The 16,191-nt window shown below is 37.0% G+C and overlaps 1 protein-coding gene across 6 annotated transcripts in view; it reads right to left on the bottom strand.

Moving 5' to 3' along the window:
- Positions 1-16,191, bottom strand: part of TAF1A (TATA-box binding protein associated factor, RNA polymerase I subunit A) — a 32,007-nt gene that overhangs the window by 14,828 nt on the left and 988 nt on the right. For 2 of the 6 annotated variants that reach the window (XM_007988374.3, XM_007988376.3), the window contains exons 2-5: positions 15,697-15,816; positions 11,362-11,531; positions 6,989-7,102; positions 4,674-4,872 (exon numbers count right to left, since the gene is read on the bottom strand). In XM_007988374.3, the coding sequence (XP_007986565.1) occupies positions 4,674-4,872; positions 6,989-7,102; positions 11,362-11,531; positions 15,697-15,814 (601 nt within the window). In that variant the 5' untranslated portion in view covers positions 15,815-15,816. Of the gene's footprint in view, positions 1-4,673; positions 4,873-6,988; positions 7,120-11,361; positions 11,532-15,696; positions 15,827-16,191 lie in introns of those variants that run through there. The other 4 variants (XM_007988375.3, XM_007988378.3, XM_007988380.3 and 1 more) reach the window with 4 other exon arrangements.

The raw sequence follows: 16,191 nt of genomic DNA, 5'->3' as shown, positions 1-16,191 counted from the left end.
AACCAGCCTGGCCAACATGGTGAAACCCCATCTCTACTAAAAATACAAAAATTAGCCAGGCGTGGTGGCAGGCACCTGTAATCCCACCTACTCGGGAAGCTTGAGGCAGGAGAATCACTTGAACCTGGGAGCCAGAGGTTGCAGTGAGCTGAGATTGCACCACTGCACTCCAGCCTGGGTGACAGAGTGAGACTCTGTCTCAAAAAATAATAATAGTAAAATAAAATAAAAAGATAGTGAAAACCCACAGAAAAGGTGAAAATATTTCCAAGTCATGAATCTGATGTATCTGAGAAGAGAATTCTGTCTAGAACAACTAAAGAACTCTTACAACAACTCAATAATCTAAAAGCAGGTAACTCAATAAAAATATGAGCAAAAGATCTGAAAAAAATTTCTCCAAAAATGATATACAAATGGCCCATAAGCACATGAAAAGATGCTCAAAGTCATTAATCCCCAGGAAAATGCAAATAAAAACTACAAGATGCCACTTCACACCCACCAGGATGACTATAACGGAAAAGACAGATAATGACAAGTGTTGGTGAGGATGTGGAGAAATTTGCACCCTCATACACTGCTACTGGGGATGTAAAACAGTGCAGTTGCTTTGGAAAATAGTCCAGTGGTTCTTAGAAAGGATAAACTTAAGAGTTACATGACCCAGCAATTTCCCTCTTAGGTATATACCCAAAAGAAATAAAAACACACGTCCATACAAAAACTTGTACATAAATGTTCACAGCAATGTTATTCGAAATAGCCAAAAGTAGAAACAATCTAATTGCTCATCAACTGATGAATGAACCTAAGATGTGGTATCCACAATGGAATTCTATTCAATAATAGAAATGAAGTACCATTACATGCTATAACATTAAAAACATGCTTTGTCAAAATTTTCTGTTAGGGAAAAAAAACCAAAAACATATTATGCTAAGTAAAAGAAGACCACATACTGTATGATTCCATTTGTATGAAATGTCCAGAATAAGCAAATCTCTAGAGGCAGAAAGCAGATTAGTGGTTGCCTAGGACTGGAGGGGTGGGGAGAAATGGAGAGTACAGGGTTTCTTTTTAGGGTCATGAAAATATTCTAAAATTGTAGTGATGGTTACAACTCTATGAATATACTAAAAACCACTGAGTTGTATATTTTAAGTGGGTGAATCTGTGTGGTATGTGAATTATATCTTAATTCTCAATAAGGCTATAGAGAAAAAAAACCATGGGAGATCATTATACTCAACAAACTGGCTGATATGAAAACTCTGACAATAGCAAATGCTGAGGAGAATACAAACAAAAGAAAACTCTAATCAGATTGTCAGTAAAGTACAAATTGGTAACCTCTTTGGAAAGAGTTTAGTATATTATGTACTAAAGTTAAAGATGCACAAAACATATTCTATGACAATTCTACTCCTAGAAATGCATACTTATGTGCACCGGTATACAGAAATTAATAGGGGTTAATTTCAAAGCAGAATTATAATAGCCCAAAATAATAACCTAAATGGCCATCAGTAATAGAAGGAATAGTGTGACTATCATAAAATAAAATATTTTATAACCATAAAAATGAAAAAATTAGAGCTATATCCAATAATATGTATTATCTTAAAACTGATTTTGAACAAAATATGCAAGGCCTAAAAGAACATATACAGTATGACTCCAAATACAGCATTCAGATATAGGCAAAGCTAAACCACATTGTTTACAAATGTATACATGAGTGGAAAGAGTATTAAAAAAACAAGGGAGTGATTACCGTAAGTCAGGACAGGGATTTTCTTGAGAGAGAATGGGAGGAAATGTGGTCAGGAAGGCACACAGGGAGAACTTTCAGGTTAGGGTGACAGTATTTTGTGTTCCTTAATCTGGGTGGTGGTGATGTGAATGTTCATTTTAAATTCATTCATTATATCTCACATTTGTTTTATATGTTTTTCTGTATCTATTTCTCAATCTTAAAGATTTACAAGGAAAGTTACTCAAGTCTTTCAAAAATAGCTATTAGAAGCACAAGATACTGCAAACCAAACAGAGGCACTGGTATCTTTTTCCCAGTAGATCGATTAAATACATAGCAATATGAACTTAGAAATGAGGTGATAGGAAAGTAGGTAAGACGTGATATGGAAAAAAATTTTTTTAAAAAAGGGCTGGGCAGGATGGTTCACGCCTGTAATCCCAGCAGTTTGGAAGGCCGAGGTAGGAGGATGCTTGAGCCCAGGGGCTCAAGATCAGCCTGGCCAACACAGTAAGACCCCATCTTTACAAAAAAAAAATTAGTCAGGCATGATGGTGCACACCTGTAGTTCCAGGTCCTTGGGAGGCTGAAGTGGGAGGATCACTTGAGCCCAGGAGGTCGAGGCTGCAATGAGCTGTGATCACACCACTGCACTCCAGCCTGGGTGACAGAAAGACTCTGTCTCAAAGAGAAAGGGGCAGATCCCTGTGTATAAATCGTGTTTGAATTTATTATAGAAGAAGGTTCCTAGTCACTAAGTGCATCAACCCCAACCAAGACAGAGCCACACATATCAGCAAGAAAGTCCCAAGCTGACTCCAAATACAAGTTCACATGGTAAGTGCCTACGAGTTTCGTTATGAAGAACTAGTCCTAACTTTTTTTCTCGTTAAATAGACATTTGAGGTGAATGATCATCTAAGACCTCTACGTATTATCCCATCATCATCTATCGTTGCTACATAACTGTCAGCTATGGAAAGGTACTGAATCATCTATCCACAGAAGTAACATTACAAATGGGATGTTCCAACAGCTTTAATCATCAAATATTTGCTTGGGTTTTACCTAACCATGTGTAAGAAGAAAAGTAAATATTGACTTTAAAACTAACCTAATCAATGAGTAAGCTCTTTTGAAAAAGAAGTATTACACCAGAAAATATGACAAGACTAACAAAAGAAATAGAGGAATATGACATCAAAGACTGACTAGTCTAAATGGGAAGACATCTACACTAATAAAACACACCTGAAAAAACTTAGCACAATTAGAAAGCAAGAGATGAATAGCCAAATGATTCAAGCTGAACATGCAGCTGATATATTAAGTTTAAGGTGTAAGAATGAGGGGTTGGAACAGCAATCCAATGAGTCTTGAAGAGTAGAGAGCATTCTAGATGAGGAGACTCTACAAAGACCTCACAAGATTATTGTGATGAAGACAGCATTTCAGAGTATCTTGAAAGAAGAGGGAAGGGAGTCGAAGTTAGTGAAACTACCTGCTCAGAGACCAAGGAGATACCACTTATCACATAAGGAAATACTGCTTACTTAGTCCTAGTATTTAGGACTAAGCAGTATTACTTACTTAGGACTAAGACATGGAGGAGAATGAAAACAGAAGGGGTTAATCCTAGAGAGACTATGGAGAAACTATGCAAGGAAGCAATTTGCAAAGAATCATACACCTCCAATGAATGCAAATCTGGGCATAAATGAAGATGATAACGGCACTGAAGGTTAAGAGAAGGGGAATCAGTTTGAGAACTGAATGGTCAACTTCTGGTATAGTCAATAAATCAAGAAATTGTCCATTATAACCTTTATACAAAACTGAAATGACCATTTTGACGTATTCTTTAAACATATTATTCTGAGAAATAACATAATAACATTACAAAATAAATTAAACTCCATTCTAGGCACACAGGAAGAAATGTTTATTATATGTAATAATGACTGCTAAAGAAAACCTATAGCCTTTCTTAGAAATTGGCAAAGACTTTCTTCTTGACCAAACTCCAGCCAGGCTCCTCTAAGCTCTCTTCTGAACTAGGCCTCAAACTTGGCCAATAAAAACTTGAACAGACAGTAACGTAGTTTCTTTTTTTTTTTTTTTTTTGAGACAGAGTCTCGCTCTGCTGCCCAAGCTGGAGTGCAGTGGCCAGATCTCAGCTGACTGCAAGCTCCGCCTCCCGGGTTCCCACCATTCTCCTGCCTCAGCCTACCGAGTAGCTGGGACTACAGGCGCCTGCCACCACGCCCGGCTAATTTTTTGTATTTTTTAGTAGAGACGGGGTTTCACCGTGTTAGCCAGCATGGTCTCGATCTCCTGACCTCGTGATCCGCCCGTCTCGGCCTCCCAAAGTGCTGGGATTACAGGCTTGAGCCACCGTGCCCGGCCGACAGTAACATAGTTTCTAACAGCTCAAGGCCACATCCCCAGGATTACCCCAGCCAGCCCCTCTTGAAATGCGTGCCTGGGAAAACTCCAGAAAAATTTACTGGTGGTTCTGCCTTCTGCTTTTTAGCCTCCCCACCCCCACCCCTTACAACCCCAAGTCACCTCCATAGAAATTGGAATGGAGCTTAGCTCTTCCTCCTGTCAGTAGTTACTGAATCAAACCTGTCTTCACTGCTCTAATGTCTGGCTGTGTTTATCCTTGTCTAAACCACATTCAAAACAGCAACGAATCTAAAATAATCATGAACTTAATTATGAACCATCTAATTTGTGACTGAAGCCTTTTATATATCAGAAGTGTTATAAAGGATCAAGAATTTTAAATCCATAAAAAGTCTGTTCACCGTAATATCTGGATGAAGTCAATAAGGAAATTACTAGATTACTCCTTAAGATCCCTCTGCCCCTCAGTCTCATCACAAGAAAAAGTTTACCTGTATTTACTCACCAAGCTTTGACAATTCCATCTTCTTTTTAGACCAGGTGTAATACTGTAAAAGCCCTTTATAGGCCTGAATAAGGTTGATTAATATTCCCCGGGAAGACGTGTTTTCACCATGTCTCCATGTCTCTGCCTCACTCAGATTTCTCTTAGCATCTTTAAGCATTCCATGATGCAGAAGGTATAATGCATGTTGTAAGGAGATCTGCAAAAATAATAAGGGCACACCGCCATTTAAGCCATTTGATAACCATTAGTCAAAAAGCTCAGTAAATATATAATACATGCTGGGCTAAGACCTTGGTAGAATACAAATAACCTGACATTGAAAATTTTGATGTTGGGGACAATCTGGCAAAGAAGTAAGACATAGGAAACAATTAACACTCTGCAAATATGAGCTAAATTATGTAAACTTACAAACAAAAGACAGTGTGATATACTGAGGAAAAAAGAGGCTTTGAAGATGGAGTGTCTTGGTTAATACAGCACTTAAAAACTAAATAAACCTGGGTAAATTATTCACCCTTCGTGAATCTCATTTGTTTTACAGGAACATTATTGCCCCTTCAGAAGGGTGTTTTCAAGATTAAATGAGATAATACTTGCAAACCACCTAATAGTTTGGCTCATAGCAGACATTCAATAAATATTACTATTTTATACATGCTATATAAACTTAGAGAAAATATGTTAATAAGGGATGTTGAAGAATGACTTCAGTTCAGATGGAAAGGAAAGTGTATCCCTGATACAGGAGAAGCAGGAAGAATAATTATACAAAGAATGAGTATTACAAGAAGGGAAGACATTAAAGAGGAGAATAATTAGAACTACAATTAATCATATGGGTAGAGCCAAAGTACTGCAATAATTTGTCAACTGGCCTCTCCATTCCTGCCTCCCTACAATTCATCTTTCAAGTGGCTACCAAAGAAATCTCATCTTGTTAGTTATTTGCATAAACTCCTTCAATGGCTCCCACTGACTACAGAATTAAAATCCAAGTTCCTAGCGTGCAGCACACAGTGCCCAGCCTACTTCCTCCGACTTCTACCCAAATGATTTTTAGAGTAACTCAACTATTGGATGTAGGGCTTCTGAACTCTTTATAACCCCTGCCACAAAGGGCTGCTTTCCCCTAATCTGCCTAGTGAACAACCAACAGCTTTTTCAAACTTATCTCAAGTATCACTTTCATTCTTTTCCTGATTCCCCTACCCATTAAATCCTAACCCTCTCTAGTTCCAGAGAACTGGCCATTTTCTCCTTTATCTTCTCACTATATGTTACATTTCTACTATGGTAGCCATAACACTTAATGCCATTTACATGATCTTCCTCTACTATAAGAATCATGTCTAGAACAGTACCTGGTAAGCGGCAATAAGTGTTTTTAAAATTATTAACAACAAAAAAAGTTTTATTATCTATCCTAATTATTACTCTCAGACTCTTATTGAGAAATGAGGTTCCCTTTCAGTTTCTTTACTTCAACTGAGTAGATTCTAGGAGCCAAAAGGGACCTAACCAACAGTTTAAACTTCACACTCCCCCCGCAATCAAATGGCTATCCAGTTTAGACCTGAAAAAACAGATGCACAGCACACATCAGGGTAGGCCATTCCCATTTCCAATTGTTTAGTTAGAAAGCTTTTCTTAAGTAGAACTGTAAACTGCCTCCATTTAATTTCCACTCACAGTATACCTGGTCTACCAGAGAACAAAACCATAAGAGCACCTGGCACATAAAGTAGACACTCAAAACATTTTTTTAAAGCAAAGCATTTACAAACTTGTATTGAAAAAGTGCCCTTTGAGACAAAAACACAGAGAGGGAAATACAATATTTTGAAAATATCTCAATCTTTTTTAATAAGACTTTTACAAAAGAATATATGAATCTGGAGGTCAAGATTCCACCTAAACATTAGGAGTACTAAAATATTTTCACGTATTTAAATTCCCAACGTGTTTAGCTCTTTCCTTTTTCTAAACACCAACTCTAAGCTCAAATGACTTCAGCAAACATTTCAGAATTTGGCCCATCCTCATACCACTGCAATCTCTGAATAACTGATTTTGGCAGCCAGAAGAAATACACAAAAAAAGGAATTTTCAGTCAGAGAACACGGGAGGTAACTGAAAATCAAGAAGTAAATGGTTCTCATAATGCTCTTTTCTTTCAGTTTCTCTTATTTATCCAGATGCCTTATCCTTGTCCCACATTTTTTAGGTTAACTACCTTATCACTGACACAAGCAATAAAAAAAGAAAAAAAGAATACCGCAAGGGTAAATTCACAAAGCCCATATTCTCACCTTTAAATAATTCATGACGCCAATATTTTTCATCCGGTCAGCAAAAGTATTGAAAGTCTCCATGTTGCTTTTGGGATGATAAAATAGAATTTCACTTCCAAGCTTCCAAATAATCTGTCAAAGCAGAAATACTGCCAAAATGTAAAACTTTTGCCTTATTCAGTTTCTGTCTAACATATTGTTTTCCTGATTACAACATTAATAACCTATGATTCCTTTTCCTAGAGACCACTACCGTCAACATTTTACTCCACTTTGCCATGTAAAATTAATACTACTTCCTTATGTGATAGTTTCAACCTTCTAGATTTCTATTAAAATACCAGATAGTATAATAGTATCATTACTAATTCAGTAGTTTAAAGAAAGGCAGTTAAGATACATATTTCATATAAAATGTTTAATTGGCATGGAAGGAAGAATATTAAAGTCGGAAAATTTGGGTTCTAATAATACTGGCTTCTTCGTTGTTCTCAGCCTCATCTTCATCATCTGCAAAATGAGGGCAACAAACTACCTATTTCCTGAGAGCCCATCAAATTCTACAACTATGGACGACATTTCTTCTATATTTAGAAGGCCAATTTAAGAATTTTCATTAGCTATGGACAAATTTAATAAAAAAAATTTTATCCTCAGACCACCAAAACTTTGGGGGCAGAACTTGGAGCTCTTTTTTCATGAGAGCAAATCTCTATTTCTCTAACCTCAATTTAAAGTACAACAATAATACCAACTTCAAAGTAAATTAAACTGAACCATAAATCAATTATTTCTATGAACATACACATTGGTTATATGTGGATACACATACTATCACTGGTATAATTATATATGACACACATATTATCATTTGGTATAATGATCCTCATCTTCCCAACTCAGAGATATCAAGATTTCATCTGTAGAATATCACACTGTAGTATCTGGGAACTTAAAAGAAAACCTGGATCTTCGATCACCTACCACCAGGGATGGGTAAATGCAGGGGGGAAAAAAAAGCAGGAAACAAAAACAAAAAAAGAAAACTTCGAGATTATTATAGCTATTCTTACACCCAGTGTACACAAAATTACATGGGACACCTGTTAAAAAGAGATATTCTATTACAGGCTCACACCTGTAATCCCAGCATTTTGGGAGGCTGAGGCAGGCGGATCACAAGGTCAGGAGATGGAGACCATCCTGGCTAACACGGTGAAACCCCATCTCTACTAAAAATACAAAAAATTAGCCAGGCATGGTGGCAGGCGCCTGTAGTTCCGGCTACTCAAGAGGCTGAGGCAGGAGAATGGCGTGAACCCGGGAGGTGGAGCTTGCAGTGAGCCAAGATCGTGCCACTGCACTCCAGTCTGGGAGACAGAGTGAGTGAGACTCCATCTAAAAAAAAAAAAAAAAAAAAGATATTCTGACTCAGTAAGACAGGGGTGTGGAGTAGAGGAATTTATACTTTCAATGAAAGCCTTCGGTGATCCAAATAGAGCCAAAGAAGTGCTCAAAAACCACTCATCCAATTCCTTCATTTTTACAAAACAAAATCTGGACCAGAAGAGGCTGTAACATGTCCAGTGTTTCACAGGTATATGTAACTTAAGTCCACAAATTAAATTTTCAATGAATGGTTAAACTTTTTTTTCAGCTTTCTTTTTTTTTGCTTTAGAAGATAACTAATTGATGCAATGGTGACTATGTCAGTAAAACCTATGAGACACTCATGTCAAGTTATTTGTGGGTAAACTGTCTTTTACTGAAGAAATTTAGTAGTACATGCCAGGCACTGTTTTAATCCTGCCCTGTGAAATTTACATTCTATGCAGAGAGACAAACAATAACCAAGAAATATAATTAAATTATCAAGTGTTAGGGGAAAAGAATGGAGCAGGATAAGGAGATCAGGAGTGCCATTCAGAAAGTGCAGGTTGCAGATGGAGTAAGGCAATTGCAATTTTAAATAGTCAAGGTAGGCCTCATTGAAAAGGGGCCTTGAAGGAAAGTACCTATAGTGATAGCTGAAGAAAGAGCTTTCCAAGAACTGGTTAAGGCAAAGGCAATCAGTCAGGAATATGCCTGGCCCATTCAAGTAAGAACAAGGAGACCAATGAGGATGGAAAAGAAAAAACAAGCAAAAGAATACAGGCTGAGTATCCCTTATCTGAAATCGTTGGGACCAGAAATGTTTCAGATTTGAAATTTTTTCAGCTTTTTAAATATTTGTATATACATAATGAGACTGGGGATAGGACCAAAGGCTAAACATGAAATTCACTTATGTTTCATATACACCTATACATACAGCCTGAAGGTAATTTTATACAATATTCTTGAAATTTTGTGTGCAAAACAAAATTTGTATACATGGAACCATCAGAAAGCAACGGTGTCACTATCTCATGTCAGTACTCAAAAAGCTTTGAATTTTGTAGCATTCTGGTTTTCACATTTTTGAATTCGGAATGCTCCACCTGTTTCAGGAGATGAAGTCAGAGAGGTCAAACAAGGAAAGGGAGTAAGCACATCATATAGGAATTTACAGGCAATTATGACTTTGGCTTCTACTGAATGAAATGGAAAGCCATTACAGTGTTTTCAGCAGAGGAGTGACATGATATGACATGTTTTAAAAAGCTCACTCTGAATCATAAGTCATTAGAGAAATGCAAATCATAGTCAGGATGATGCCACTTCACAACCACAAGGATGACGATTATCAGTAAGACAGGGCAATAACAAAATATTGGCAAGGATTGGAAAAATTAGAAGCCTCAGATATTACTGGTGAGAATATAAATGGTATGGCCACTTTGGAAAACAGTCTGGCAGCTCCTCAAGAGGCTAAACATAGTGTTACCATATGACCAGCAATTCCACTCCCAGGTGTAGACCCAGGAGAAATTAAAACAAATGTCCACACAAAAACCTGCACACAAATGTTCACAGAAGCATTATTTCCAATAATCAAAAAGCAAAAACAACCTAAGTGTCTAACAGCTGATAAATGGACAAATAAAACATGGTATTTCCATATGACAAATTATTTGGCAATAAAAGTAATGAAGTACTTATACATGCTACAACATGGATAAACCATGAAAACATTATGCCAAGTCAAAGAAACCATTTACAAAAGGCCACGTACTGTACGGAACCACTTATATGAAATGTCCAGAATAGAAAATAGATTAGGCTGGGCATAGTGGCTCACGCTTGTAATACCAGCACCTTAGGGATGCCAAGGCGGACAGATCACTTGAGGCCAGGAGTTGAAACCGCATCTTCACTAAAAATACAAAAAATTAGCTAGGTGTGGTGGTGCATGCCTGTAATCCCAGCCAACCAAGAGGCTGTGGTACAAGAATCACTTGAACCCAGGAGCTGGAGCAAAGATCATGCCACTGTACTCCAGCCTGGGCAACAGAGCAAGAATCTGTCTCAAAAGAAAACAAAAAAAGAAAAAGAAAGTAAAGATTAGTGGCTGCCAGTGTCTGGCAGCTGTGAGGAGAGATGGGGAAAGACTGCAAGTGGGTACAGTGTTTTGGTTTCATGGGAGAAAAAAAGGTTCTAAATTTAGAGTGTGGTAATGGTTGGCTGCACAACTCTGTAAACATATGAAAATACATTGAACTGTACAATTTAAATGGATGATGGTGTATTAACAATGTCTTGATAAAACTAAAAAAAGATCACTCTGGTTGGAAAAAGAGAACAACTCTTTCAAGAAGTTTTGCTGAAAGAGAGTAAAACTAGGAAGCATAGTCAATGGGGGAAGTTTGCGTCAAGAGACGATTTTAAGACAGAATACGCTGGGCATGGTGGCTCACACCTGTAATCCCAGCACTTTGGGAGGCCAAGGCCGGCGGATCATGAGGTCAAGAGATTGAGACCATCCTGGCCAACATGGTGAAACCCCGTCTCTACTAAAATACAAAAAATTAGCCGGGCGTGGTGGTGCGCGCCTGTAGTCCCAGCTACCCAGGAGGCTGAGGCAGGGGAATCACTTGAACCCAGGAGGTGGAGATTGCAGTGAGCCGAGATTGTGCTACTTCACTCCTGCCTGGCAACAGAGCAAGACCCTGTCTCAAAAAAAAAAAAAAAAAAAAGAGTAACAAAATTTTTACATGATGATGGGAAACATCCATAAAGAGGGGGGAAAAGGAAGAATTACTGGAATGAATATTTTATTCTCCTTTAAAATAACAGGTAAAAAGAAGTGTGTAAATAAGGTCCCAATACAAACTCTCCACCCAAAAGTAGTTTTAGTAGCTTTTAGCAAAATCACTGAGATTCTGTAAAAGGTACTATAGGTGAAGGTGAAGCTGGAGGCAGAAACTCCTGGGAATCTATCATTTCTTCCAGCAAACTCAAACTTTGTTTACCTCAGGTGCAGCCTGCCTTTTGTAGCTATCTGAATCTTCCAAGGTCTGAAAATAACTGTACATGTATTCTGCAGCTTGCTGCCATTGGTGCTTCAGCAGAGCTTCTTGGATAAAACTTAAACAAGCACTTGTTGTCTGAGCAAAATCCTTCTTCCTTTTCCCTCCAATGGCTATAAAAATGAAAAAGAAAAGAGTTTTTATCCACAATGGCTCCAGTTCAACTATTCAAAAAACTTACTTCTGATGAGAAGTTTTAACAAGTAAACAGTAGGCATTACTTGACCCAGCCCATTTCCAGTATCAAAGCCAGCTTCACTTGAAACAAACCCTTCTACATTATATTAATTATTTTTAGCAGATAAAAAAAATATCTAATTTGATGTTTTGGGGCTACTAGAGTCACCAGAGCCTTTAAATCTGATTCAATCATCCTTTAATCCTTGTGCTAAATAATTTGGGGAGAATCTCTCAAACAGGCCCCCAAAAGCACAGTCCCAGGTATTTAGAATGGGTAAAATGCCAGGTCATTCTAGGCAAACATGGTCTTTATTACCTACCCATGTTCTGCAAACTCCAAGTGGGCTTTCATTTTTTAAGGACCAAATTCCTAGTAACTCAATGATATTAAATACAAATGAGATTAAAACAGTTGCAAAAATAAACATTTATATCTCTAAAGTATTGGCAATCCCAATGTTAAGAACATTTGGGCTTAGATACAGGGCTATTATATGAATGACTAGTTACATTGCTACCTCTTCTTCTCTTCCCACAGAACTACGAGACCCCTCTAGTCCAGCTGGGTAATTGTACCCCAGTAAGTATACAAAGACCAACAGGTACTTTGCAAAGATACTTTTAAAACAATTAACTTGCAGATCTTTGATTTCCTTACATACCCTTTCCACAAGTTAATCTCCTAGACAGCTGTGCCTACATAGTCAAAGTTTCACAATCAAAATCATTACATATTATCTGAAGGTGAAAACACAGGTGTTGAAAAAGTAAATAACTCTAACATCTTTGGCAAGTCAGGCAATTCCCAATTCTTTGCTTATCAAAACTGCAGAACAACATAATTTTTTACAATAAATCATGTAATTTTTCATGAATAATTTAGAAGAAATTCAAGGACCTGATGCATGGCTATAATTAAACTCCATTCACTGCCATCTTCTTACTTATGTGACTAAAGTTTCTCAGAATTTACGTCAGTTAAAAAAAAATAGCATAATCAATGCTAAATCTTTTCTCATCCTAGAAATACATAAAAGTCACCCACAAATATATAAAAAAAATTGGGAAAAAGTTTTAGATAACTTTATTAAAAAAAAAAAAAAAGAAAGAAAGAAAAAGAGAGAGTCTTGCTCTGTCACCCAGGCTGGACCGCACTAGCACAATCATAGCTCACCATAGCCTTGACCTCCTGGGTTCAAGTGATCTTTCCTTTTGGCCTCCCAAAGTGCTGGGATTATGAGCATGAGCCACCACACCTGGCCAGCAACACTTTTAGTACATGTTATATTGATCAGCTATGTACAACTATTAATGATAGCAACGTCTCAACCTAGAAAAGTTTTAATTCTTAAAACTTATAGTATATAAACACAAAAAAGTGTAAATGTTGATACATAACTTTTATTGCAAGAAGTACAACAAAAAGGAACATAAAATTCCATCTATTAAAAACTTTTTCTTAATTTTTAAATGGATAATGCAAGGTATTAAAACTGTATGTCACTCCTATGCTATCTGTACTCCATCACATATAAAGTAATATGTATTCATTTAAAAATACCAACGTGCTGGAAATTACATCTCTTGAAAATATTAAACATACAATAAAATATTTTCAGATGATTCCTTAAAACTGTGCAAGGTAGTACTCAATTTTTCAGAAAAAAGTAGGGGATACAAAAGTGAAAAGTTTGAAGACTACTGCGCTAGTGTTCTCAGACTTTTGAACGTACATACAAATCACCTGGGGACCTGCACGTGTTACTCAATGCGGTCCTGGAACATGCAGCAGAAGTATCACCTGGAATCTCATTACAACTACAGAGTACTATGCCCAGCTCTCTGAATCAGAAGCTGCATTTTATAAGATCCCCACACCAAAGCTGCTCAGCGTCGGTGGCAATACCAGCCAGCCAGCCTAGGAAACTGACAAAACACCTCATCCTTAAAACATCTTTTATTTACCTAAAGGAGAGAACTGTTCTCAGGCTAAGCTCCCTTCTATCGCTCAAACTTTCACAACTGAGACTACAAATCGACTTTAGATAACTATACCTAAATGCTTGGAAAATACTTTGGTCTTCCAACCTAGCCTAGTTACCTCAGGAAAAGTTCTCCTCTCATTTCATTCTTTAATGAGCAAAAGATAGTCTTACTTGATCCTGATAACTTTAAGAAAAAAAAAAATTGTCAAGGAAAACACATTTTTACATGGAATAGAGATGTACAATAAAGAACTAGTGTCATCAACCTAACTTCTAATATGCTACTCAAAGAATCTGGAAACTTATCAGTCTGTCAACAAATATTTTTTGGGCACCACTGTGTGCCAAGCACTACTGCAGGTACTCATCATACAGCTTCAATCCAGACTGGCCCTGTCTTCGAAGTTTTTGTTCTAAGGGGCTTTCTGGGCATGCCCTTCAAAATCCAAAAGATATCTACCAGCATAAAAAAGAAATACAGCAATTGTTAGGCAATTTTGTTTTCCTATTATGGTTAATTACCAGCACAATGTCAATATTACTTCCAAGTATTTTCTCATTGCAGACCAAAAGTATTTTGGGTTTAACAGGCTATCCACGACATATAAAATATTTCTAAGCATGTAAATTTTGGTCTTAAACCTATCTGCTTGCAGACTGACTCGGACTTTCTATAGAACACTGGAAACAGAAACATACCCAGGTATGATATAACTATAGGAAATTTAAATTAGTTCCCTACCAGGGATGAAGTAGCACTATCTCTGAAGTATCATTCATTCAAATCTGCCTTAAGCCACGTGCATTAATCTAGCAAAACTAAAATAAGGAGAGGAAAGGCACTATTATTTTTCAACACTCACTATGCATGAGATACTATGCTAGGTACTTTACATATATTGTCTCATTTTAAAAAATATATCTCAGTGGTTAAAAGTGTAGGCTTTGAGATCAGACAAACCTGGATTTTACTTCTGATACCACCACTTACGAATTTAATGTCTTTGAGATTCAGTTTCCTCCTACTTAAACTGCCTAGCACAAAAATTTATTGAGAATTTACTGAGATCATTAAATGAGATGATACTTAGATCGAAAGAAAAAATGGAAGTGAAATTTTAGGAGCCAAGGAATCTCTGTCAAGGGGAGAAAAGTCTGGGCAAAAAAATACATATTTAAGGGCAGTAAGTAAAATGCTGGTTCAAATGTAATCCCAAATGTAAACCACTCAATACGCCAGCATGCAAATAATAGCTTCTTTTATTTATACTTATATTAAATAAATTCTTATAGGGAATTTATCCCATAGAAAAACATACTTGCATTTATATTAGATAAAAATGGGGGAAATTTGATCCCATAGAAAAACATGCTTGCATTTACATTAGATAAAAATGAGGGAAAATGCTCTTTTATCTAGGCCGGGTGCAGTGACTCACATCTGTAATCCCACCACTTTGGGAGGCTGAGGAGGGCAGGTCACTTGAGGTCAAGAGTTCAAGACCAGCCTGGCCAACATGGTGAAATCCTGTCTCTACTAAAAATACAAAAACTAGCCAGGCGTGGTGGCGGGTACCTGTAATCTCAGCTACTTGGGAGGTTGAGTAGAATCACTTGAACCCGGGAGGCAGAGGTTGCAGTGAGCCGAGATCTAGCCACTGCACTCCAGTGTGGGCAACAGAGCAAGACTCTGTCTCCAAAAAAAAAATAAATAAATTTAAAAAAATCTATTATGTGATCAATTCTATTTGAAATAATTTCAATGCAATTCAACAGCAACTTCTTGAACACTTCCTGGGCATGTTTTCCTCAATGGCAGAGACCATATCTTCTTCATCTATGACTCCCCAATATTTAATCAATGCCAGAAATAAAAGTTCTCAGTAAGTATTACTGGAAAAAATGTGTATCTAGCATAATACAGACTACTGTTAATCCAAAGTCAAAGAGTTCTAAAAGAAAAAACACTTTTTTTTGGCTTACAGCCTAAAAACACTCCACATATTCCTCTTGAAAATTAAACCAGCCTGGTTATTGATTTTGTATCCATATTGAATCTTACCATCTCCTTACATTTTAAGTTAAAAGGGCTCAATGTTACTGTTTTACTTACCCACAGTTTCTACGTATGTTTGAAGCCAAGGAAAATGCATTCCTGCCCCAGTAAGCACAGATGTTTCCACTTCATCATCTGTCACAGGCCCTTTTAATTCTTCACTGAAATCACTCATACCTATTACAAACTGAGATATCAGTTACTTTCTGTACATCTTAATCCACAGTCTTCTGAGTTGTACAGAAAAAGAGCTATCTTTTTATCTAATAAATACAATTTGATCAGCAAAATGCATGATACCTGTCAGCTCTTTTAAAAAAATGAATTTAACTATGTCAGCAACAGCCAAAACGAATGAGACATTAAAAAGACCGAACTACTAATGTTTCAAGTCCATATAAAGATAAGTAAGATACTGCCCCTCTAATTTAAAAAAATCTCAGGTCTAGACGAAGAAACAGCAAAACGTATAATAACAAAACGAGAAGTATAATAAGAATAGTACTAGCAGCTAATATTTATTAGGCCCTTACTACGCACCAGAAGTATAAA

Source organism: Chlorocebus sabaeus, chromosome 25 (assembly GCF_047675955.1).
Source record: "Chlorocebus sabaeus isolate Y175 chromosome 25, mChlSab1.0.hap1, whole genome shotgun sequence".
Taxonomy (NCBI): domain Eukaryota; kingdom Metazoa; phylum Chordata; class Mammalia; order Primates; family Cercopithecidae; genus Chlorocebus; species Chlorocebus sabaeus.
Note: the sequence above shows the minus strand (reverse complement) of the source record. Positions and strands in the feature narration are given on the sequence as shown.